The 26935-nt window shown below is 45.0% G+C and overlaps 1 protein-coding gene across 4 annotated transcripts in view; it reads right to left on the bottom strand.

Annotated features, from left to right (window-relative positions):
- chd9 (chromodomain helicase DNA binding protein 9) overlaps positions 1-26935 on the bottom strand; it is a 270685-nt gene that overhangs the window by 181735 nt on the left and 62015 nt on the right. For all 4 annotated transcript variants that reach the window (XM_078210878.1, XM_078210880.1, XM_078210879.1 and 1 more), the window contains exon 2: positions 25082-26794. In XM_078210878.1, coding sequence (XP_078067004.1) covers positions 25082-26620 — 1539 coding nt within the window. In that variant the 5' untranslated portion in view covers positions 26621-26794. The remainder of the gene's footprint in view (positions 1-25081; positions 26795-26935) is intronic.

Below are 26935 nucleotides of genomic sequence, written 5' to 3'. Positions count from 1 at the left end.
AGAGTACAGGAATGAGATAGAGAATCTGGTGAACTGGTGCGGTGACAATAATCACTCCCTCAATGTCAACAAAATGAAGGAGATTGTCATCGACTTCAGGAAGCATAGAGGAGAACATGCCCCTGTCTACATCGTAAGAAGTTTAACAACACCAGGTTAAAGTCCAACAGGTTTATTTGGTAGCAAAAGCCACACAAGCTTTCGGAGCTCTAAGCCCCTTCTTCAGGTGAGTGGGAATTCTGTTCACAAACAGAGCATATAAAGACACAGACTCAATTTACATGAATAATGCATTATTCATTATTCATGTAAATTGAGTCTGTGTCTTTATATGCTCTGTTTGTGAACAGAATTCCCACTCACCTGAAGAAGGGGCTTAGAGCTCCGAAAGCTTCTGTGGCTTTTGCTACCAAATAAACCTGTTGGACTTTAACCTGGTGTTGTTAAACTTCTTACTGTGTTTAGAACATAGAACATAGAACATAGAACATTACAGCGCAGAACAGGCCCTTCGGCCCACGATGTTGCACCGACCAGTTAAAAAAAAAAACTGTGACCCTCCAACCTAAACCAATTTCTTTTCGTCCATGAACCTATCTACGGATCTCTTAAACGCCCCCAAACTAGGCGCATTTACTACTGATGCTGGCAGGGCATTCCAATCCCTCACCACCCTCTGGGTAAAGAACCTACCCCTGACATCGGTTCTATAACTACCCCCCCTCAATTTAAAGCCATGCCCCCTCGTGCTGGATTTCTCCATCAGAGGAAAAAGGCTATCACTATCCACCCTATCTAAACCTCTAATCATCTTATATGTTTCAATAAGATCCCCTCTTAGCCGCCGCCTTTCCAGCGAAAACAATCCCAAATCCCTCAGCCTCTCCTCATAGGATCTCCCCTCCATACCAGGCAACATCCTGGTAAACCTCCTCTGCACCCTCTCCAAAGCCTCCACATCCTTCCTGTAATGTGGGGACCAGAACTGCACACAGTACTCCAAGTGCGGCCGCACCAGAGTTGTGTACAGTTGCAACATAACGCTACGACTCCTAAATTCAATCCCCCTACCAATAAACGCCAAGACACCATATGCCTTCTTAACAACCTTATCTACTTGATTCCCAACTTTCAGGGATCTATGCACACATACACCTAGATCCCTCTGCTCCTCCACACTATTCAAAGTCCTCCCGTTAGCCCTATACTCAACACATCTGTTATTCCTACCAAAGTGAATTACCTCACACTTCTCCGCATTAAACTCCATCCGCCACCTCTCGGCCCAACTTTGCAACCTGTCTAAGTCTTCCTGCAAACTACGACACCCTTCCTCACTGTCTACCACACCACCGACTTTGGTGTCATCAGCAAATTTGCTAATCCACCCAACTATACCCTCATCCAGATCATTAATAAATATTACAAACAGCAGTGGCCCCAAAACAGATCCCTGAGGTACACCACTTGTAACCGCACTCCATGATGAATATTTACTATGTTTACCCCAGTCCAACGCCGGCATCTCCACATCCTGTCTACATCAACAGGAATGAAGTAGAAAGGGTCAAGAACTTCAAGTTTTTAGGTGTCCAGAACACTAACAACCTGTCCTGGTCCCCCCATGCCGACACTATAGTTAAGGAAGACCACCAACGGCTCTACTTTCTCAGAAGACGAAGGAAATTTGGCATGTCAGCTACGACTCTCACCAACTTTTACAGATGCACCGTAGAAAGCATTCTTTCTGGTTGTATCACAGCTTGGTATGGCTCCTGCTCTGCCCAAGTCCGCAAGAAACTACAAAAGGTCGTGAATGATGCCCAATCCATCACGCAAACCAGCCTCCCCACTGACTCTGTCTACACTTCCCGCTGCCTCAGCAAAGCAGGCAGCATAATTAAGGACCCCACGCACCCCAGACATTCTCTCTTCCACCTTCTTCTGTCAGGAAAAAGATACAAAAGTCTGAGGTCGTGTGACAACCGACTCAAAACAGCTTCTTCCCTGCTGACATCAGATTTTTGAATGGACCTACCTTGCGTTAAGCTGATCTTTCTCTACACCCTAGCTATGACTGTAACACTACATTCTGCACTCTCTCATTTCCTTCTCTATGAACGGTATGCTTTGTCTATATAGTGCGCAAGATACAATACTTTTCATTGTATACTAATACATGTGACAATAATAAATCAAATCAAACTATTCCTGCTCTTTGGGGAACCTAGGACTAGGGAACAGAGCCTATAAATTAGAGTCAGACCTTTCAGGAATTAAGTTAAGAAACATTTCTACATGCAAAGGGTGATAAAAGTTTGGAATCCTCTTCTGCAAATGGCAGTTAATGCTAAGTTCATAGTTAATTTTGAATCAGTTATTGATAAATTTCTGTTAACTAAAGGCATCAAGAGATAGGTGTATATGTATATGTTATCCCGAGATTATATTTTCATTTGATTCTTTCTCAGGTGTCAAAAAATACACTTATTAAATTAGATTTAATTATTAGGAATGCAGTTAAACAATTTTTACACCTCATCCAATGGCAATAAAGGCTTGAGGAGTGAAATGGTTTGCTCCTGTTCCTATATGCCTAAACCAGGATTGCTGGAATTTTAAGAAAACAGTATCAGAGGTTGTTTGGCACATTAACTACAAACAGGCACAGTATAACCAATACAAAATCATCTTTTTAGAGTTTGTCTTAACGTTTAAAAGAACCGAGGTGGACAACTGTCTGTTAAATGCTGTTTACAAGACAAGACTGTTGGCCGCTGGTTCATTTGTAAGATATACACTTCCCGTTGCCTCGGAAAAGCAGCCAACATAATCAAGGACCCCACACACCCCGGACATACTCTCTTCCACCTTCTACGCCTGGAAAAAGATACAAAAGTCTGAGATCACATACCAACCTACTCAAGATCATCTTCCTTGCTGCCTTCAGACTTCTGAATGGACCTACCATATATTAAGCTGATCTTTCTCCACACCCTAGCTGTGACCATAACACTATATTCTGCACTCTCTCCTTTCCTTCTCCCCATGTACTCTATGAACAGTATGTTTTGTCTGTGTAGCGCGCAAGCAACAATACTTTTCACTGTATCCCAATACAGGACAATAATAAATCAAATCAAACCTTTATTCTTTATTCAAACACTGATGACCCGAATTCCACTTTATCTGAGCACAGTTGTGCAGGGCCTGAAGTAAATGGAGTGCATACAACTCGCCTCTAAAAACATGCACCAGTGTTAAAACACTATGATGTATGACCAGAGCACTGAACATGCAATTGTGCACATTAGATTTACAATATTTTTAAAAGCAGTCACCCTCACATAGAACACAAGGTCAATGTACAAGGGGCAGATGTTATTCCAATCATCCAGGTGTGATTTGTGCATTACAAATAAATCTGCTTTTCCACATCAAGGGATGGAGAAGAGAGGGGTGGGGGAGGAACCTTTTTTTTTCTCCCAAGTGCTGCGTCAGACCTATCTTTCATTCGTAGTAACATTAGCAAGAGTTGCTCCTTTAAACAGTTCAGATTGCTCTAAAAATGAAATGGCACAAATTCATGCTGTTACATTGAGTCGAGATAGGATGGTGATTTGATTAATCTGATTCTCACAAATCACTTTAAGACCTGTGCTTTCAGCACGACAGCCACGCATACAGCCTGTAGCTAGCATTTCATACAAGAGGTTAAAATTATATGAGCATTTCTGTATGAGGAAGCACATTACAGTTCTGATACGCTACAAATGAATGAGTGCAAGTAAGCTGCAACCAGATGTCTGCTTCATAAACATGGAACAGATGCTTCTAGAATATACCGGGGCTCAAGATATGGTGCTGACTTTTAAGTCAATTTTGGCCATGTGCCAACAAACGTCATTCAAAAGTTAGAGCGCACATCTCATACTACCCAGAACACAAAAACACGTCATCTTTTTATAAACGCTGTTTAAAACATGTTTACCATGAACAATATTAAAATTATATTGTCTGCCAGGTTAGAAGGCAACATTGCAGCTGGAGCCACTGCAATATATTCAACATATTAAAAGCACAAAAGGTAATGTCAAGAAACGACGAGTGACATAAGATGAGGCGGGCTCATGTGTCCTGCCTTCCTCACTCAGGGTAGTGCAGATGTATGGCTAACCTGAGCTGAGAGAGAGCGAGAGAGAGGGTTATTGTCTGCCAAGTGGTGAGCTACTGCTTTCAATTTGGTTCCATAATTAAGTTCAGCTTCAGTCTGCCCTAATGCTTTTATTTGGTAGTTTTACATAGGATTAAAAAAAATTGCTTGGAAGGGCTTTGCAAAACTCTCCCCAACCACAGGCAGCACACTACCTTTGCATTAACACTGACATGATAGAGGATTCAACTGAAAGGACTAGGCCAAATTTGCAGTTGCACAGGGCACAGACGGCATACGTTATTTAAAAATGTCAGGATTTGCTTTCACTGCAGCTCATTCTCCACGTTGAGGCAGACAAAGGAATAGTTTTGCCACAAAATCAAATGTCTCCAGGCAATTCACTTCACATATCACACATGGTCAAGTATCAGGAAATGCACATTTACTGCACTGGGCCGGACTTGTTCCTAATTTACTTTTCCAAGCAGATGTTGGCACTAGATGGAAATGCTGTCAAACTAAATATCTCATGGGAGCGCTGAATATCCCAGCTTTAAGATTCTAAACTGGCTTGGCCCGGCATTAATTTGGAATTCTTGCCATGATGCAGTTGTGCGCACCCTGGCACAATAATTCATTAATGGGATAGATGCAAAAACAAAACAGTTTTAGGTCAATCCCATACAGTAGCCCAAAGTAACTGCTGCACAGGAGGAGAGGAGGGATGGCGAACAGCTCCCCAACCGTACCATCTCCAAAAAGATAAACACCACCAGCACAAATCTGGGTAATTTTCCCCAAGTCAACAGAAACAAATATGAACTTGCACATGAATTTAACTTAAAAAAAGCAGCTTCGCTTAAAAATTGCTACAGACAGGTTGGTCCATCACAGCAGTAAAAAGAAACTTGAGTGCACTGGTCACCTACTACCATCTCCCAATATATACAAGAGGCAAGACCAGCAATCGCCAAGGTGACAATCTACAACTAAATTGTTTGCCTGCTACATAAATGTAGATATTAAAACCTTGTCCACGTTAACAACTTTTAACATTTGGCTCTGATCTTATTAGGTATGCACAGATTTTAGTAATGTGGCCAGATTCTTATATAACACTGCTACTGGCAGAAATAACACTAGCTTCAACATTTAAAACAATGGAAAAGTTACAGATAATTTATTGGGTAATCTAAGCTTCAGAGACTGTAAGGTTTATCCCCCACATTATACTGGTCTAAAAAAAAAGGTCAAGAGAGAATACTTCCTCTTCCTGTCCTCTCCCCATTAACAATGAAACCATCACCTGCACAACACAGAATTTTAAAGTAAAACTATTAACAAATGCATGTGCAGCAGTGTTGTGTGATTAGGATCAAAAGGTCTGCCTTGCAGTTACACCCCACAATTTCAAAATCTTAGGGAACTGGTTTTTCAGGTGTCACTTTAAGTAAAGACTTTGCTTTGATGATAGTCTAAATATTAGGGACTTCAATGCATGCTGCCTTTTTCAGAGTCTTTCTTTTTTTTGGATATCCTAACCAAGCTGCAGCTTCTCCGCCTTTTAATAGGCAAATGCTGCCAGGATTAAATCAGGCTATCCACACAGGGCATAGTTATCTGTGGTGAATCAGTTGTCAAAATATACCACAATCTGCCTTGGTGCATTTCATGAATTCGATTGGCAGAGACACAGGCCTGAGCAAAAATTTTGAGACATGTCCCAGCAAGTTAGAGATTACATTGCAATTAAATCCAACATGACGATTCTAACAATGATACCTTGTGCATTAACTTAATGAACATCTGAAGAGTATTAAAAAGAGCTGAATTAACTCTATACAGAACACGAGAAAAAACATGAGAACACATGCTGTGTGCAAACTCTCCAACATGGTGTCCAAGTTGCATTTTGAATACCCCTCAAGTCTTTTAGCTCAAATTCACCCAATCTTTCAACATTACATTTCATCAATGGCCCAGCTCTACAAGTTTCAGAGACCGACATATCAGTGCTCTACGGGAGTCCTTGGAAGCACTGACCCTGTGGGAATTGCCCGAGTGATGCGCGGCAATCAAGCACGTGGAACAAGGCTTCAGCTATTGAAGGCTTTTATTAGCAAACAATGGAACTAACTAACACGAGTACACCAGTTCAGACTGGAGGGGTCCCGCCGGAGCAGAGGGTCTTATACCTCTCCCCAGGAGGCGGGGCCCGACCGGGATGTGCCATAACAACATTTACCACAGGTAAACACCCTAACCCAACAACATTATACAACCCCCACAGTGGCAACACCCTAACCCAACAGTAACATAGGAACAACCCCCAGTGGTAACCAACGATGGTTCACCACATTCACCCCTCCTTAAAAACAAAGGCCGGCGGGGTGCGAAAACAGGTCATATATGTACAAAATTCACAAGTCCAGACGGTCTGGAGGACCGCACCGTCGCTGTGATCTCTTCAACAGCGGTTGCGACACCGGAGCAGGTGCTTGCGGTGGCGTTCTCTCCAAAACAGCGTCCGGCTGTCCCCTCGAGGACTCCCGGGCCGGTTGACCCTGGTGAGGCGATGGTGCAGGGGATCCTGGAACCTTCTGTGGTGGCGCCGATCTCCGAGTCTCAGGCAAGCTGTACATGGGAGTATAACTGTTATGCACTGGTCCCGGTGCTGACCGCGCCACGTCTGGGGAAGAAATAAGTGATAGGGGATTCGTGACAGGGGGTATGGGAGCGACAGGAGTTGCTACGTCCCCTGTGGGCGCCAGGTCTCGAATGGAGACTGTGTCCTCTCGCCCGTCAGGATATGCCACATAGGCATACTGAGGGTTGGCGTGGAGGAGTTGGACCGGTTCGACCAAGGGGTTGGACCTGCGGGCCCTCACATGTCGCCGCAGAAGGACGGGTCCTGGGTACGTCAACCAGGCTGGTAAGGAGATCCCCGAGGACGACTTCCGAGGGAATGAGAACATCCTCTCGTGGGGAGTAGCATTGGTTGCCGTACACAGGAGGGAGCGGATGGAATGAAGCGCATTTGGAAGGACCTCCTGCCAAAGGGAGACTGGAAGGCCCCTGGATTTCAGCGCCAGTAGGACAGCCTTCCAGACTGTAGCATTCTCCCTCTCCACCTGTCCGTTACCCCTAGGGTTGTAGCTTGTGGTTCTACTAGAGGCAATCCCGTATGAGAGCAGGAATTGCCTCAAGTCGTTACTCATGAACGACGAGCCCCTGTCGCTATGTATGTAGCAGGGGTACCCGAACAGGGTAAAAAGATCACTGAATGCCTTAATCACTGTGGCAGTCGACGTGTCCGCACAGGGGACAACAAACGGGAACCGGGAGTACTCATCTATTATATTGAGAAAATAGACATTCCGGTCCGTTGAGGGAAGGGGGCCCTTAAAATCCACACTCAGCCTCTCGAAGGGGCGAGTGGCCTTGACCAATTGTGCCCGGTCCGGTCGATAAAAGTGCGGTTTGCATTCCGCGCAAATCCGACAGCTTCTCGTCACTGACCTGACATCCTCCACCGAGTAGGGCAGGTTGCGGGCTTTTACGAAGTGGCAGAGTCGGGTGACTCCAGGATGGCACAGGTCATTGTGGAGGGCCTTCAAGCGGTCCTCCTGCATGATGGCGCATGTTCCGCGCGAGAGGGCATCCGAGGGCTCATTGAGCTTCCCTGGACGATACATAATATCGTAATTATAGGTGGAGAGCTCAATTCTCCACCGCAAGATCTTATCGTTCTTGATCTTGCCCCTCTGCGTGTTACTGAACATAAACGCCACGGATCGTTGATCCGTGATCAGGGTGAACCGCTTCCCCACCAGGTAATGGCGCCAGTGTCTGACGGCCTCCACAATGGCCTGAGCCTCCTTCTCCACCGCTGAGTGCCGAATTTCGGGGCCTTGAAGGGTGCGGGAAAAGAACGCGACGGGCCTGCCTGCCTGGTTTAGTGTGGCGGCTAGGGCGAAATCAGATGCATCACTTTCCACCTGGAAAGGGATGGATTCATCCACCGCGTGCATCGTGGCTTTCGCAATGTCGCTTTTCAAAGCCTTGAAGGCCAATTGGGCCTCCGGCGTGAGTGGGAAGGTCGTGGACTTGATGAGCGGACGAGCTTTGTCCGCGTAGTTGGGGACCCACTACACATAATACGAAAAGAAGCCGAGGCATCTCCTCAGTGCTTTTGTGCTAGCGGGCAAGGGAAGTTCAGTAAGGGGGCGCATACGGTCTGGATCAGGGCCAATGACCCCGTTTTCCACCACGTATCCAAGGATAGCTAACCTGCGCGTACGGAATACGCACTTCTCCCTGTTATAGGTCAGATTCAGGCGAGATGCAGTGCGCAGAAAGTGTTGGAGATTCGTGTCATGGTCCTGTTGGTCATGGCCGCAGATGGTGACGTTATCCAGGTACGGGAAGGTAGCCCGCAACCCGTTCTGGTCCACCATTCGGTCCATAGCACGCTGGAAGACCGAGACTCCATTGGTGACACCAAATGGAACCCTGAGAAAATGGTATAGACGACCATCCGCCTCAAAAGCCGTGTATTGTCGGTCCTCTGGGCGAATGGGGAGTTGATGGTAGGCGGACTTAAGGTCTATGGTAGAGAACACCCGGTACTGCGCAATCTGATTGACCATATCAGAAATGCGCGGGAGAGGGTACGCATCCAGCTGCGTATAACGGTTAATGGTCTGACTGTAGTCGATGACCATCCGAGGTTTGTTCCCGCTTTTAACCACCACGACCTGCGCTCTCCACGGACTAGCACTGGCCTGTATGATCCCTTCCTTGAGGAGCCGCTGAACCTCAGATCTGATAAAGATCCGGTCTTCAGCGCTGTAACGCCTACTTTTAGTAGCGATGGGCTTGCAGCCTGGTACCAGATTCTTAAATAAAGAAGGTGTGGTGATTTTTAGTGTGGAAAGATTGCATGCGGGGCGCGTTGGGCAATTTGGAGGCTGCGGCTGATTCCCTACTGCCAGTGAAGGGAGTGGCCCACCGTACTGTAGGATCACACTCTTCATGTGGACCATAAAATTTAGTCCGAGGAGAATTGGCGCACAAAGGTGCGGTAACACAAGGAGCCTGTATTGCTCGTAAATTGTGCCCTGTACCTCTAGGGTTACCATACACCATCCTTGGATCGGTACAGACCGGGACCGTGATGCCATGGAAATTGTCTGTTTGGCAGGTAGAACCCGGAGTCCACACCTTTTTGCAGTGTCAGGGTGAATAAAACTCTCGGTGCTCCCACTGTCAAACAGACAATACACAGTACGACCATTTACCTTGATGTTCATCATGGAATTATCAAGCCTGTGGTGCTTTGTCTGGTCCAGAGAGATCGACGCCACCGTTGGCCCCTGGGCGTCACTGCATGCAGCCGAGGTTGATGCTGAGGACCCCTGCTGGTCGCTCCTAGTCGTCGTTGACCATGATGGCCGCCCCCATGAATCGCACGTGGGTGAGGGCGCCAAACGTAGCGACTCCTGGTGGTCTTCCTCCTCCTCCGTCAGCCACGATGGCGCCGTCCTGGATTCGCACGTGGTCGGACCTTGTGGGTACAGCGACGCCGAAGGAGATTGTCTCCGCTCTGGAGGGTCACAGGCTGCACTGCCGTTTTTGGGCTTCGACCTGCAAACTTTAGCATAGTGGCCCTTTTTACCACACTGACTGCAGATTGCCGTTTTTGCAGGACACTGTTGCCGTGAATGCTTGGCCCCGCCACAAAAATAGCATCGCTGGCCGCCTGGAGCTGCCGCCGTCGTCGGATCGATATGGGAGCGCGAGCCCGTGGGGCGAGGAGGGATTTGTGCTTGCTCTTGCCACGTTGTCTCCACGTGGTCTTCGGGGTACAGAGCCAAGCTTTTCGACGCTGCTTCCAGCATCTCAGCCATCTCCATCGCTTGGGTCAAGTTGAGGTTCCCTTTCTCTAGTAACTTCAGCCGGATGTACGAGGACCCTACCCCTGCTACGAACGCATCTCGGGCGAGGTCGTACATATATTGCTCTGCTGACACATCTTTACAATCGCAACCCCTGGCAAGCTGCAAGAGCTCATTGGCGTAGTCCTCCATGGTTTCGCCCGACTGCCGACGTCGTGTAGCGAGGAGGTAACGAGCGTGTATCTCGTTGGGTGGTCTCGTGTATCGTTTCTTCAAGAGCTCGATGGCCCTCGGGTAAGTGGTGGCCGCACGAATCGCAAGATAAATCGTGTCGCTTACCCTCGCGTGGAGGACCTGGAGTTTGTCGTTGGCTGTAGTAACAGCTACAGAGGCTGCCAGGTAGTCTTCGAAACACTTCCACCAGTGGTCGAAGGTGTTAGCGGCACCGACCGCACGTGGGTCCAGCGCCAGACGTTCTGGTTTTAATATTTGTTCCATACTCCCTTTTTACTGTTGAGAGTTTTATGTTTGCTAATAAAATTGATGCGCGACAATCAAGCACGTGGAACAAGGCTTCAGCTATTGAAGGCTTTTATTAGCAAACAATGGAACTAACTAACACGAGTACACCAGTTCAGACTGGAGGGGTCCCGCCGGAGCAGAGGGTCTTATACCTCTCCCCAGGAGGCGGGGCCCGACCGGGATGTGCCATAACAACATTTACCACAGGTAAACACCCTAACCCAACAACATTATACAACCCCCACAGTGGCAACACCCTAACCCAACAGTAACATAGGAACAACCCCCAGTGGTAACCAACGATGGTTCACCACACCGAGAAAGTCTGAACTTCCGATGGGCAATTACCCTGCTCCTTGGGACCCTCTGAAAATGTCTCGAGTTAAAGTCGGAGACTTTGGACAGTTCCGGATTGCCCGAGTAGTTACCTAGGAAATGTTAGAGAGAAAAATTCTAGTCCAACTCCTGGGTAATTACACAACTGACCATCCCACCCTCAACCACCTCCTGATCCGACCTCACCCACCTACCCATCTTTTTCCTTTACCAAACCCACTCTACCCACTGGCCACCCTCCCCCCTTACCTCACCCACCCTATAACACTCATTCACCAACGCACTGAAAAGCTGTTTAATTGTTCCAAAGCATACATAATATGGCAGAGAATTCCGGAAAAAAAGGGGTGAGGCATCTGTGCAGTTTCCCTTCCCTAAGGTCTTCGAAGTTTCCAGTGTTGAGGAGTTCTGCAGGACCCCACCCACCTAATCACATGATTAGTCAGAAATAAAATGGAAGGAAGTGATAACTAAGGCAGGTGGATATTTTTTTAAATTGGGGTTCTGACTTTGATCAAAAGATCTGGGTCAATAGATTGCTTTTTGCTACATTATAAATGTTATTAAAAGACACAAATATACATAAAGGTTGGGGGGAGGGTGGGGGAGAGACAGAGACAACATCAAGATCACTCAGGTGGAATGTCTCTTTCACTGAACTTAGAATGCACCCAAATTCAACAAAGGCAAACAAATTGGAAGCCAATTCATTAAAACAAATTGGAAAGTTCTTCCAACTTCCTGAAGCAGTCAAGTTCTAGGACATAGGGTCGTAATTTAAACTCAATCTGGAAAGGACTCACTCAAAAACTTGCCAAGCTCCCTATAAAAACACTGTAGCCACTGGTCCAAATACATTCTTTCCAATCCACTCAACATTAGAAAAGACTCAATAATGTCACCTAAAGTCTGTGATTTCCTAAGTAAGCCCAAAGCCTGGAGGCCATCTTCCACAAGAGAACTCCTCTTCAGCACCTCCTTCAGAGCAGTTATGCTCCTGAATACATACAAACAAAACCCGACAGGCTCCTTCTAGTACAAGCTAAACAAAATCTTCAATGAATCTCTTCAGTTAGAACTTGTTGGCTCCAGCAATACAATCTAAACCCCATTTGTTGTCCATATAGCCATCTCACACTTTTGTGCATTTTTAAATAAGTGATCAACTATTACTGCTCCCATGTAGGCCTCTTAATCCACAACACTTGCTGCTTTACATCTGTGTGATAGAAACTATGCCCACACTCGAGGTATGGGGTGTCAGTAGGAAAATAATCATTCTGGTCACTTCCACAATAAATGTAATTAGCTTCGCAAAAGGACTTGGGTTTTCTAGCTCTATGAAGGGAATCACCACTAACCATCAACTTTGAGAAATGGAAGATAAAGTTATCTCCAGGTGAAGCGGGACCAAAAGTCAGGGAAAAATTAGACCAGGGTGCCCAAACAATTTATCCCCTATTTTACAGTCTCAAGTAATAAATGATATTCAAGGAGTGTACAGGAACAGAGGGACATGGGAGTCCACAGGCCCAACCCCTCAATGGGAGTAGGATGGTAGATAAGATAATTCAGGCAGCATATGTGATGTTTTTTTAAAACACATTAATCAAGGCACAGAGTACAAGAGCAGGACGATTATGCTAGAACTGCATAGAAGATAGTACTTCAGCTGTGAGCTAACCATGTACCGTTCTGGTCACATTACAGGAAGGACGCGATTACACTAGAGGAGGTCCAGAGGAGATTGGGATCATTTCACAAACGTACATTTTTTTTTGAAGTTGAGGCGGCCGAGGCAAGGCTTATCTGTGATAAGGGCCTAGAATGCTAAGAACAACCTGTTTCCCTGAGCAGGGAGGTGGGGTCAAAAACCAGGGCATAGATTTCAAATAATTGGTAAAAGGATTAAAGCAGAATTGAGGATATTTGTTTCCTCACCCAGAGTGTTGAGACATGAAAGGGTGATGGGGGCAGAAACATTCAGCATATTTAAAAAGCACTTCAAGTGCATATCCATGTTACATATGAAGTTTAAGAGACTATATTGTTTTGGGACTGTATCTCTAAATTAGGGTAAATGAGGTCACGTGACCTGCTCTGAATTCTTCCCAATAGTAAGTTTGGGAGGTTTGATTGTTTGACTGGGAGGAGGGTGTAGGGTACTTATGTTTGGAGACAACGGCAGCAGTCTGAATTTACGATGAGTGGACTGTTTCACAAAGTCCAAAAAGGTGTTGAAGGTCTCGAGTTGCAAACCATTGTGCAGCAAACTGTCCATTTACTTACAAGATGAAGTTTTAAAAAATTTTTATTAGTGTCACAAGTATTCTTACATTAACAATGCAATGAAGTTACTGTGAAATCCCCTAGTTGCCACACTCCGGCACCTGATCGAGTACATTGAGGGAAAATTTAGCATGGCCAATGCACCCAACTAGCACATCTTTTGGACTGTCGGAGGAAACCGGAGCACCCAGAGGAACCCAAAAAGACAATGGGAGAATGTGCAAACTCCGCTCGGACAGTGATCCAAGCTGGGAATCAAACCCGGGTCCCTGGCACTGTGAGACGGCAATGCTAACCACTGTGCCACCGTGCCGCCCTTTGGAGCATGAATAGCTAAATCAGTGTTTCTGCCTGGAAGCAAGGTTAATGTGTTTTACTTTGCCATGGGGAAAAAGGCTGGGAAGCCATTTTCTGACATCAGGTTATAGGCTTCCCTTCAAACTTATGAATGTTACAGATAGTCAGCAGTTCTGTGCAGTCAGTAGAGTTAAGGCTGCTTTGCTTTGCAAGCTACTACATCTCGATGCAAAGACACATCATGCAGCCTAAGGATTCCAGGAGATTTGTCCTGGTGTAGCTAGGTAAGAATCATTGGAACAGGCTTTACTGCTGGTGGTGGTTTTAAGAAACTCTTCAAAAATTGAGGAAAGCCCCTGGAGGCAGTCAATGCAAAGTTACTACTCAACGCAATGGGGACCCATTGGAGGTTGGGAATAACTGTGGACCATACAAGGACTGCAATTCCATACAATGTGCAATATGTAAAAAAGCAAAATTACTCTATAATCTAAAGTTTAAGTTGCCTAGGAGAAGAAAATAGTGTTTAGAAAGTAGTGCTCTTAGTACAGTAATTTGCTGCAGTAAAAGTTTTAAGATGTATCATTCTTTCACCTATAACCTGGATGTTTGAATTTCTTTTTAAAAGTCTTGGCCTGTAAAGGGATCATAACACCTACAAGATCATGAGCTGGAAAATGGGATTCCGCTGGATCGCTTTTTTTCAGCCAGAACCAACATAATGGGCCAAATGGTCTTTTTTGTCATAGGTTTCTGTAATCCTATTGTTCTAATTATTATACAGTGCTTTGATTTGGTATTATAACTAAAATTACTAAAAATTGTGAGCAGTTTTGGGGAGTAGCGAAGCTGGTTAGAGGGTAAGTGTTTCTCCACTGTATAGGCAAAAGGGGTCCTACTCTCCACTGCTTCCATCGAGAAGGTCATAAATTAATAGCATGAACATTTGCCCAGGTGGTTTCCATTATAAATGTGGACACAGGAATTCACTGAAGAAAAGCTGAAACAAGTGTGACAAAAAACGTGAACAGGAAATAAAGATTGTGTAGACAGGAAGTGCCTGCTGTTGTCAGGTTTTAAATATGTTGCAGATTTAAAGTAAGCACTTTCAGAACTGATTGCTCATGGAAATGAGCTTTGTCAAAGTTACAGATAGAAAGCATGAAACTGTTCTAAAGCTACAATTATCTATTCTGGTTTTTTTAAATCCGTCTCCAGCATTCCATACAGGAGTATGTGAGTAACAGTGTTGATACAACAGCTGTAGGAATACAATTTCTCAACTATCATAAAAATATGATTGATTCGAATGTGGCAAACTGGCCACACAAGCATTTAATGCGAGTGTTCCTGTTTGAAAGCAAAAGGTCAAATTTTCCTCGAACCACCAGACAATAAATGAAAAAAATCAGTGCAATATAATAGATACAGTTATGCTGTGGCCCAGCTTGCAACCTACTTTGTGGATAAGAAGCCCATGTTTGCAACCATTACATTACCCAGCTACTGGAATGTCTTACTCTATCCTGGTGGTACACTGAAATAACCATACAAGTAAATGAAAAATTGAGTCACAATAGGAAAATGCATGAGGTTTAAATTGTCAATTGGAATTAACTTGAAATCTCAATTATTTCAGTTGTTGAAATGGAAATAATTACTTGCATTTAATTACTGATGCAACTTAGAAAAAGATGTTCCATTGATACTTTATAGAGGCATAATAAAAAAGGGCACCAAGCCAGAGGCGTTAGGTGGGGTGTCCCAAGATGTGCATTTCAAGTAGGGTTCAGTAGGAAATAGGGAGGCGGAAATAGGGAGGCGGAAAGGTGGAGTGGTTCAGGGAGGGAAATCCAGGAATTAGGACCAAGGAGCTGAATGCACAGTCACCAATAATGGTGAAAGGTGGTGGGGGAAATGAACAGAGGCTTGCGCCAGGCAGCTGACCAAATAAAATACCAGACCTGTAAGTCATATGAAACAAACATTTAACCCTCTCATTGGCTGTACAGGGGAAAGCCTTAAAAAATTCAGAGCATGACAAACGGATAAAAATTACTTTTAAAACTGCCAAGAAAACAAAATAGATAATGAATGCAACCCTGTTATCTGTAAAGTGTCAGAAAAAATTCTACCAACCAGACCAGCTGTTCAAAACAAAAATCACACACAAATATCCTCAAGACATGACAAACACCCTTAGGCAAGCGTGGTTTCCAAAACTTCCCAACTCAAAAACCAATTTGTGCTTTACAAATACAATTCTCTTGTTGGATATGACATCGTTCGGCACTTTTGTGTAGTGCAAATGTTAACTGCCTATCAGCCCCAGCCTGACTGCTGTCTAGGTTTGGCTGCAAGCTGGCACAGATTGCTTCAGCATCTATGGGTTGCAACTTGCATCGAATGCTTTGCAATTATCGGGAAACATCCCAACTGGAGGAGTGGTCATTGATAAAGCAGCTCAAAATGGTTGGGCCCAAGACACTATGCTGAGCAACACCTGCAATAGTGTCCTCAGACTGAAATGACTGGCCTCCAACAACCACAATCTGCCTTTGGGCTAGATATGATTCCAGTCAATGGAGAGTTTTCCTCCACCAAGTGTTGCTTCTTGATGCCACAATCAGTCAAATGCTGCCTTGATGGTCAAGGGCAGTCACACCTCATCTTTTTTGCCCATTTTTTTTTTTAATTAATAGAGTCACAAGTAGGCTTACATTAACACTGCCGTGAAGTTACTGTGAAAATCCCCTAGTTGTCACACTCCGGCGTCTGTTCGGGTACACCCAGGGAGAATTTAGCACGGCCAATGCACCTAACCAGAACATCTTTTGGACTGAGAGGGGAAACTGGAGCACACGGAGGAAAACCCACGCAGACACGGGGGGAACATGCAGACTCCGCACAGTCACCCAAGTCGGGAATCGAACCTGGGTCCCTGGCACTGTGAGGCAGCAGTGCCAATCACTGTGCCACCATGCCGCCCTTTAGATTAAAGCCAAATGAAGTCTGGAGCTGGGTGGTCCTGGCAGAACCAAAACTGAGCAAAGATGAGCTGTGCAAGTGCCACACACGCCATTGTATTGGCATAATATACCACTGTTTAAAAAATTCAGAATACTATTGCCAAGCATAGACACATTCAAATGCGAGGTAGCACCCACTCCGCTCTTAGCTATGCCTCTGAGGAAGAGAAAGAAACAGCAAGGTTTATGGGGGGAGGTAAGTGACAGCATATCACTCTCCTTGCACATTTTGGTGACTGACTATTGGATATCATCAGTCATAATGTAACAATCTGCTACCCACATTTTCTTACCAAAGTTGGTGCGTGACACAGAGATGGAATGAGATAACAAAATCCAGATTCAAAAACACAATCAATAATATCCTTAGCACAAAACCAAGGGTCATATATCCACTGGCAAATTTTATCCAAGTCTTTCAACAGTGACAGCTATAGTTAAGAAAGCCCACCTACGCCTCTACTTTCTCAGGAGGTTAAGGAAATTTGGCATGTCAGCTACAACTCTCACCAATTTTTATAAATGCACCATAGAAAGCATCCTTTCTGGATGTATCACAGTTTGGTATGGCTCCTGCTCTGTCCAAGATCGCAAGAAACCACAAAGGGTTGTGAAAGATGCCCAGTCCAACATGCAAACCAGCCTCCCATCCACTGACTCTGTCTACACTTCCCATTGCCTCGGAAAAGCAGCCAGCATAATCAAGGACCCCACACATCCCGGACATACTCTCTTCTACCTTCTTCTATAGGGAAAAAGATACAAAAGTCTGAGGTCAAGTAACAACCAGCAGCTTCTTCCTTGCTGCCATCAGACTTTTGAATGGACCTACCACATATTAAGTTGATCTTTCTCTACACCCTAGCTATGACTGTAACACTACATTCTGCACCCTCTCCTTTCCTTCTCCCCTATGTACTCTATGAACGGTATGTTTTGTCTGTATAGTGCGCAAGAAACAATGCTTTTCACTGTATACTAATACATGTGACAATAATAATTCAAATCAAAAAGTTGTTTGGTTCAAATCACAGCAAAGTGGCACCTTATCCGCTGGCTCCCTACACTCCATCTAAAACCAGCTCCATTATCCTGGTAGCACAATCACAGACTTGCAAAGAAGGTCTTGGGAGGCCATCAACCAACAGAGCTTAAGTAAAATCTGACTTTTTAAAAAAATGATTGAATTTATTTAAATTCATTTAAATTAAATTGAATTTAATGGTTGCTGGTATGACGGTACACCATAGAACAGTACAGCACAGAACAGGCCCTTCGGCCCACGATGTTGTGCCGAGCTTTATCTGAAACCAAGATCAAGCTATCCCACTCCCTATCATCCTGGTGTGCTCCATGTGCCTATCCAATAACCGCTTAAATGTTTCTAAAGTGTCTGACTCCACTATCACTGCAGGCAGTCCATTCCACACCCCAACCACTCTCTGCGTAAAGAACCTACCTCTGATATCCGTTCTGTATCTCCCACCACGAACCCTATAGTTATGCCCCCTTGTAATAGCTCCATCCACCCGAGGAAATAGTCTTTGAACGTTCACTCTATCTATCCCCTTCATCATTTTATACACCTCTATTAAGTCTCCCCTCAGCCTCCTCCGCTCCAGAGAGAACAGCCCTAGCTCCCTCAACCTTTCCTCATAAGACCTACCCTCCAAACCAGGCAGCATCCTGGTAAATCTCCTCTGCACTCCTTCCAGCGCTTCCACATCCTTCCTACAGTGAGGTGACCAGAACTGCACACAATATTCCAAATGTGGTCTCACCAAGGTCCTGTACAGTTGCAGCATAACCCCACGGCTCTTAAACTCCAACCCCCTGTTAATAAAAGCTAACACACTATAGGCCTTCTTCACAGCTCTATCCACTTGACTGGCAACCTTTAGAGATCTGTGGATATGGACCCCAAGATCTCTCTGTTCCTCCACAGTCTTCAGAACCCTACCTTTGACCCTGTAATCCACATTTAAATTTGTCCTACCAAAATGAATCACCTCACATTTATCAGGGTTAAACTCCATTTGCCATTTTTCAGCCCAGCTTTGCATCCTATCTATGTCTCTTTGCAGCCTACAACAGCCCTCCACCTCATCCACTACTCCACCAATCTTGGTGTCATCAGCAAATTTACTGATCCACCCTTCAGCCCCCTCCTCTAAGTCATTAATAAAAATCACAAAGAGCAGAGGACCAAGCACTGATCCCTGTGGCACACCGCTAGCAACCTGCCTCCAATCCGAAAATTTTCCATCGACCACCACCCTCTGTCTTCGGTCAGACAGCCAGTTACCTATCCAATCGGCCAACTTTCCCTCTATCCCACACCTCCTCACTTTCATCATAAGCCGACCATGGGGGAGCTTATCAAACGCCTTACTAAAATCCATGTATATGACATCAACTGCCCTACCTTCATCAACACACTTAGTTACCTCCTCAAAAAATTCAATCAAATTTGTGAGGCACGACTTGCCCTTCACGAATCCGTGCTGACTATCTCGGATTAATCCGCATCTTTCTAAATGGTCGTAAATCCCATCCCTAAGGACCCTTTCCATCAATTTACCAACCACCGAAGTAAGACTAACCGGTCTATAATTACCAGGGTCATTTCTATTCCCTTTCTTAAACAGAGGAACAACATTCGCCATTCTCCAGTCCTCTGGCACCATCCCCGTGGACAGCGAGGACCCAAAGATCAAAGCCAAAGGCTCTGCAATCTCATCCCTTGCCTCCCAAAGAATCCTAGGATACATTTCATCAGGCCCAGGGGACTTATCGACCTTCAGTTTATTCAAAACTGCCAAGACATCCTCCCTCCGAACATCTATTTCCTCCAGCCTATTAGCCTGTAACACCTTCTCTTCCTCAAAAACATGGCCCCTCTCCTTGGTGAACACTGAAGAAAAGTATTCATTCATCACCTCGCCTATCTCTACTGACTCCATACACAAGTTCCCACTACTGTCCTTGACCGGCCCTAACCTCACCCTGGTCATTCTTTTATTCCTCACATAAGAGTAAAAAGCCTTGGGGTTTTCCTTGATCCGACCCGCCAAGGACTTCTCATGTCCCCTCCTAGCTCTCCTAAGCCCCTTTTTCAGCTCATTCCTTGCTAACTTGTAACCCTCAATCAAGCCATCTGAACCTTGTTTCCTCATCCCTACATAAGCTTCCCTCTTCCTTTTCACAAGACATTCCACCTCTTTTGTGAACCATGGTTCCCTCACTCGGCTATTTCCTCCCTGCCTGACAGGAACATACCTATCAAGGACATCCAGTATTTGTTCCTTGAAAAAATTCCACTTTTCATTAGTTCCTTTCTCTGACAGTTTCTGTTCCCAACTTATGCCCCCTAATTCTTGCCTAATCGCATCATAATTACCCCTCCCCCAATTGTAAACCTTGCCCTGCCGTACGGCCCTATCCCTCTCCATTGCAATAACAAAAGACACCGAATTGTGGTCACTATCTCCAAATTGCTCTCCCACAACCAAATCTAACACTTGGCCCGGTTCATTTCCCAGTACCAAATCCAATGTGGCCTCACCTCTAGTCGGCCCATCCACATATTGTGTCAGGAAACCCTCCCGCACACACTGCACAAAAACTGCCCCATCCAAACTATTTGACCTACAAAGGTTCCAATCAATATTTGGAAAGTTAAAGTCCCCCATGACAACTACCCTGTGACCCCCACACATATCCATAATCTGCTTAGCAATTTCTTCCTCCACATCTCTATTACTATTTGGGGGCCTATAGTAAACTCCTAGCAACGTGACCGCTCCTTTCCTATTTCTAACTTCAGCCCATATTACCTCAGTGTGCAGATCCCCCACGAAGTGCCTTTCCGCAGCCGTTAAACTATCCTTGATTAACAATGCCACTCCTCCACCTCTTTTACCAGCTTCCCTACACTTAGTGAAACATCTATACCCCGGAACGTCCAACAACCATTCCTGTCCTTGTTCTACCCACGTCTCCGTAATGGCCACAACATCGTAGTCCCAAGTACCAATCCACGCCCCAAGTTCATCTACCTTGTTCCGGATGCTCCTTGCATTGAAGTAGACACACTTCAACCCACCTTCCTGTCTACCAGTACCCACCCTTGACCCTGATACCTTCCCCAATACCTCACCACCCTCACTGACTTCTGGACTACAACTCCCTTTCCCACTCCCCTGACAAATTAGTTTAAACCCCCCTGAAGAGCCGTAACAAATTTCCCTCCGAGGATATTGGTGCCCCTCTGGTTCAGGTGCACCCCGTCCTGTTTGTACAGGTCCCACCTTCCCCAGAACGTGTTCCAATTATCCACGTATCTGAAACCCTCCCTCCTACACCATCCCTGCAACCACATATTTAACTGCACTCTCTCCCTGTTCCTCAACTCGCTATCACGTGGTACCGGCAACGTACCAGAGATGACCACATGTTTCGTCTTGGCTCTCAGCTTCCAGCCCAGCTCCAGAAATTCCTGCTTTAAATTCCCGTCCCTTCTCTTACCTATGTCATTGGTACCAATGTGCACCACAACTTGTGACTGTTTCCCCTCCCCCTTCAGAATCTGGAAAACACGGTCTGAGACATCACGGACCTTGGCATCCGGTAGGCAACATACCATCCGTGAGTCTCTTTTGCTGCCACAGAACCTCCTATCTATCCCTCTAACTAACGAGTCCCCAATAACTATCGCCCTCCCGCTCTCCCCCTTTCCCTCCCGAGCCACAGAGACGGACACAGTGCTGGAGATCCTCTCACTGCGGCTCCCCACTGGTATGTCATCCCCCTCAACCGTATCCAAAGCGGAATACTTGTTGCTAAGGGGAACGACCACCGGGGATCCCTGCACGGACTGCTTCCTCCCAGCCCCTCTCACCGTCACCCATCTGTTTTCAATCCTCGGAGTAACTGTATTCCTAAAGCTTGTGTCTATGGCCATCTCTGCGTCCCTGATGATCCTAAGTTCCTCCAACTCCAGCTCCAGTTCCCTAACACGGTTTTGGAGGAGCTGCAGATGGGTGCACTTCCCACAGGTGTAATCAGTAGGGACACTGTCGTCGTCCCTCACCTCAAACATAGTGCAAGAGGAACATTGCACTGCCTGCACACCCATCCCCTCGAGACACCAACTGAATTTTAAATCATGATTTCCAAACAAAATTATGCATTAACTGGATTCCATCGATATGGTTGCCTCTAATGCAAAACTAATTTCACAGTAACTTCATTGCAGTGTTAATGTAAGCCTTACTTGTGACAAATAAATAAACTTTACCTTACACATTTGCTAAGGGGCTCTGACCATTGACCGTTAAACTCGGTCTTATTAGCAAACAAGTATGAACCAGTGTTAAATGATACAGTACTTATAACAAAAAAAACTAGTAAAGTTGCAAATTTGTTGAAGTACCAAAAGAAATAGTCATGTCAATTACAACAAGTAACATCTCTAATCCATGTTACCTTTACAATACTAGTCTAAATCTTATTTGTTCCTGCTCCCCCCATCAGGGTAACAGTGTCATGAGTGCCTGGCACATTGCGTCAGACAAGGGATATTTCCTAAAATAAACAGAGGATGCTGGAAAAACTCAGCAGGCCTGGCAGTATCTGCAGGGAGAGAAAGCACAGTTAACATTTTGAGTCCATTCTGCTCTTCATCAGAACTTCAAAACATTAACTCTGGTCATTTGACTGCTTGGGGTGTCACAGCTAAACCGGACTTCACCCAGTAGTCACTTCCAGCAAATGCTGTTGCAGAATGATCAGTTTTGTAGGAGTTCCATCCAATTTTCCCTTTCCATATCCTGGGCACCAAGCATTAACACTCCCAACATCCAACGTTTTTACAATTTATTTATTAGGAGTGGAACAGTGGTTAGCACTGCTGCCTCACAGCGCCAGGGACCCGGGTTCAATTCCCAGCTTGGATTACTGTGTGTGTGGAGTTTGCACGTTCTCCCCTTGTCTGCGTGGGTTTCCTCCGGGTGCTCCAGTTTCCTCCCACAGTCTGAAAGACGTGCTGGTTAGGTGCATTGACCCGAACAGGCGCCGGAGTGCAGCGACTGGGGGAGTTTCACAGTAACTTCATTGCAGTGTTAACATAAGCCTTATTTGTGACTAATAAATAGTGTGACAAGTAGACTTACATTAACACTGCAATGAAGTTACTGTGAAAATCCCCATGTCGCCACACTCCCTTCTCAGGGAGAATTTAGCATGGCCAATGCACCTAACCAGCACATCTTCTGGACTGTGGGAGAAAACCAGAGCAAACCCATGCAGACATGGGGAGAACGTGCAGACTCCAGACAGACAGTGACCCAAGCCAGGAATTGAACCCGGATCCCTGACGCTGTGAGACAGCAGTGCTAACCACTGTGCCACCATGTTGCCCAGTACTCAATCAACCCTGCAAAGGTTAAGGGTCATGGAAACATGGATAATCATTTCTGTTTAACATGGGGCTATTGAGCAAGAACATGGCTGCTAAAATGCAATGGGATGCTTTTGCATATTTTAGTTACCTTTGGTCAGTCAAGCCAGAGGAATCGACCTTTTATTTTGTAAACTTATTTCAGTGCCATTCACTATCTAACTGAAGGAATTTGATTACAAGTTTTACTCCATCCTCCCCCAAAAGTTCCCCAGAACACTTTTTGGAAAAAAAAGCAACAGGTTTTTTGATGTCTTTGAGTCTGCACAATGTTGCAATTCCAAACTTGATAAAACATGCTTCAGTTTGTGATTAGTATAGGTTATTCTCAGACTCAATGGCAGCAGGATTATGTTGTCCTGAACATCACACAAATCAGCACAGCAAAGAGAGATTGTTTTTTAATAAAAGGTGGGAATGCAACATAAAGAAAGAAATTAAGTTTGAGAGATGTCTCTCAACGAGAAGCAAACATTTTTTTAAAAATGCTATTCATGGTTTTATTGCATTTGGAATGATAGATCTTGGTTTCCAAACAATGTTACATTGCACCAAGCTGTCAACTACATGCTGGTGAGAAAACTGCATAAAGGAAACACACCGACTGCGTCATACCACAAAAACAGAGGCAATACTACCAGTCAAACACAATTAAGGCCCAACAACTAAGATACTTTACAGCAATATTGGCCCGACAGCACATCATTTTACAGGTCCACCAATGCAACAGTCGATTATGCAGATAAAATTTGGAAATCTTCAAAAAGCAGGTGGAAGAATCTTGATTATATGAATGAATCCCAGAATACAGCCACTCCGTTTCAATTCTACCTCAATTCAAATAGTATAATAGCAGAAATTCATCTTTCAATCTTATGGTTTACAGGACTGACCCTTTAATATTTCAAGTATCCATACAATTCTGTAAAGTAAACCATCAACGAACTTTCTTCATGTTATAAATTAGCAGCATCAACTGAGATACACCACTCTCACTGGTCGATTCTTGCCATTGACTTCACGGACACATCTTGCCCCAAACCCCAGATTCTTATCACACCGCCGCATTTTCACATTTTTAACTAAAACTCATCACAGAAAGTTAGGTCTACTCATTCATAGCACAAATGCTCTTGAAAGAAGCGATCATTGTTAAAACTACCCATCAACCGCTCTTGCTCAAACAGCCAAACTTATGGAGTTTCACTCCTTCTGGTTATAAATTGGATGATTTTTAACATTTCAAACATTGAATTTTTACTTTTGCCTTTTTCAATTTTCACTCTTTTAATCCAATCTTTGTTTCTTTCTGTTTTACTCTGTATTTTCTTTGACATTCAGTTCACCCACAGCACCCTCCAATTCACCCTTCTTCTCAGCCATTTCTCAAAACCATTAATTACAAGTTTTTTTAAAGTTTATTTGCTAGTGTTGCAAGTCAGCTTATTCACACTGCGATGAAGGTACTGTGAAAATCCCCTAGTCGCCACACTCTGGCGCCTGTTCGGGTACACTGAGGGAGAATTTAGCATGGCCAGTTCGCCTAACCTGCACATTTTTGGACTGTGGGAGGAAATTGGAGCATCCCGAGTTAACCCACACAGGCACAGGGTGAACGTGCAAACTCCACACAGACAGTGACCCAAGCCACGAATTCAGCCCGGGTCCCTGGCTCTGTGAGGCAGCAGTGCTAACCACTATGCCACCATGCCACTACACTGGTTAAGGCGATAGACTAATGTTTGAGGTTCCAAAAGCCCTGCGGTTGCCCTCACCACACCTATCAATCAGTTTGTGTTTCCATCAACTTTACGGACAGAAAGAGGTTTTCAACCTAAATGTGTAGTAATCAGTCTAGCTAACATATATACCCAACTCCAGCAAAATCTGAGCCAATGTTTTTACCTAAACACTCTGAGAAATGTTCTTTTGATATAGCTGTAACTGTAGCAAAATTGCAAGACAGCTGAAAACAGCACATCAAAATGGAAAACAGCATGTGGCCCAATTCAAGAAAACATTCCGAATTGCCTTATTAAATGTTCATACTATCACAATTAATGAGATCTAATCTCTAAAGAGTTTAAGTACAAACCTGCCGTTGCAAAGTCAACTGCATAGATCCCTTCATCTGTCGATGCTGGCTAGTTATTGACGGCTGCCAACGTTGAGAGAGAGAATGACTGACAGTCGCTGGCTCTTGATGCACTTGCTGTTGGATAACCATCTTCTGTTGCATGTTTGGATGCTGCTGTTGCAACTGGCATGGAGCCACTGGTCTTGGAACAGGGGACGAACCCCTTTGGCCAAAAGTTGCTAACAGCTGCCCTTGATAAACATCATCTGTATTCATCCTGGTCAATGGATGCATCTGAGACTGTGGAAGTGGATTTCCCTGAAGAGATGAAAAGCCAGTTGTTTTCCTTTGAGTTGATGTGTTAGAAAGTCTGACCTGAGAAGCCGGGCCACTTGTTATTGGCACACCAGTTTGAACAGAGGACATGCTTGAAGGACTGAAGTTTCCCTGAGTGTTTACAGAATGGATAGGCTGGAGAACTTTCTGCTTAGCAGGACTGTTGGGATTGAGTGTATGCTGTGCTGGTTCCTGGTTGGTCCCTGCCGGCACTGTGAATGCATCACCCCCAGGGAAGCTGGTCATGGCCTGGGTTACCTGATGAGTTGAAAGGATTGCAGTGGATGTTAAATTGTTGCCATTAGCTAGGTTGTTACTAGGGTAGGAATACTGAGGAGTAAACTGGGTTGAATTATTAATGGAACAAGGAGTCATGTCTCGTGGCGAGTTTGAAAAGTTCACATTCTGATGTGCACTAGTGTGGTTGGCATTACTGGTGAATCGAATGGGATTCATGGGCAGTGCCGCTGTTGGTTGGTTAAACTGTTGCACCGTAGCAGGATGTTGTTGAGTGGATGAACTTACAGTTGTGGTTGGTTGGCCCATCGGAGTCACGCGGGATGAAGCTGATCCATGGGCACCCATAAATTGACTGCCTTGATTTAGAGCTTTCTGCCCTGTTGTGAAATGATTCATATTCTGCTGAGGTTGCACAGATGCAGGTTGTTGTTGTTGCTGCTGAGGGCTGGACTGATGAAGAGCAAAATCATGATGATGTGTTAAAAAGGGGGTCATCGGCTGGATGGACTGTGAATGTGCTTGCAAAGTATGGAATGGTGACCCATTCTGATTTGAAATGGGGCTTTGATGACCCCACATTGGGCTTCCGTCCACAAACGATTGGCCACTACTCTCATTATGGGCAGAAGGGAACAGCCCGTTTGTCTGATTTTGCTGATGATCCGGTGAACAGTGAAACTGGGAATGTGGAGACAGTACGTTGGTCTCAGTAGCACTGCCCACCAAGTTAAACGGCTGGTTCACTTGAAGTTTCAGCGAGTCAAATGTCTGTAACTGCTCAAAGTTAATCTTTTCTGGCGTTTGCGTCTCTGATACATGGTGTAATGGTTCAACCTGCAGAGGTTCAAAATCTGCACTTAGGTTTAGTTCGTCAACCAATGAAACTGGTCCTGCATGCGCAAAGCTGTCATCCGTCAAGCCTTCCAATCCCCCACCAAACAAATTGGCGTCATCCAAAAAATCCATGATGGGATCAGTCATCTTGCTGCATGTATTGCTTAACAGTAATCAACAGTTTGTTCAGCTGAGATGGCTTCAGCTGTTCTGCAGTGGGCGGTTAAACTTCTTAAACCGTTCAACGACTAATCCACAGCATGTCACTTTCTATCCACTTAATTCATGCAGACACCTCTGCCGTGCAGCAACTAGAAAATCCTTTGAAAATAAAGAAAACAGCCATTAAATAATGCACTTAGAATGCGTAACCTTTTATAATGCTTGACCATACTAGCATCAACCCAATATTTTTTCACCCACAAGAATAGTCTGACTATAAACATTCTACTTCAATTACAC

Source organism: Mustelus asterias, chromosome 4 (assembly GCF_964213995.1).
Source record: "Mustelus asterias chromosome 4, sMusAst1.hap1.1, whole genome shotgun sequence".
In the NCBI taxonomy this organism is placed as follows: Eukaryota; Metazoa; Chordata; class Chondrichthyes; order Carcharhiniformes; family Triakidae; genus Mustelus; species Mustelus asterias.
The sequence above is the reverse complement of the archived record's forward strand: the minus strand, read 5'-3'. Positions and strand labels throughout refer to the sequence as shown.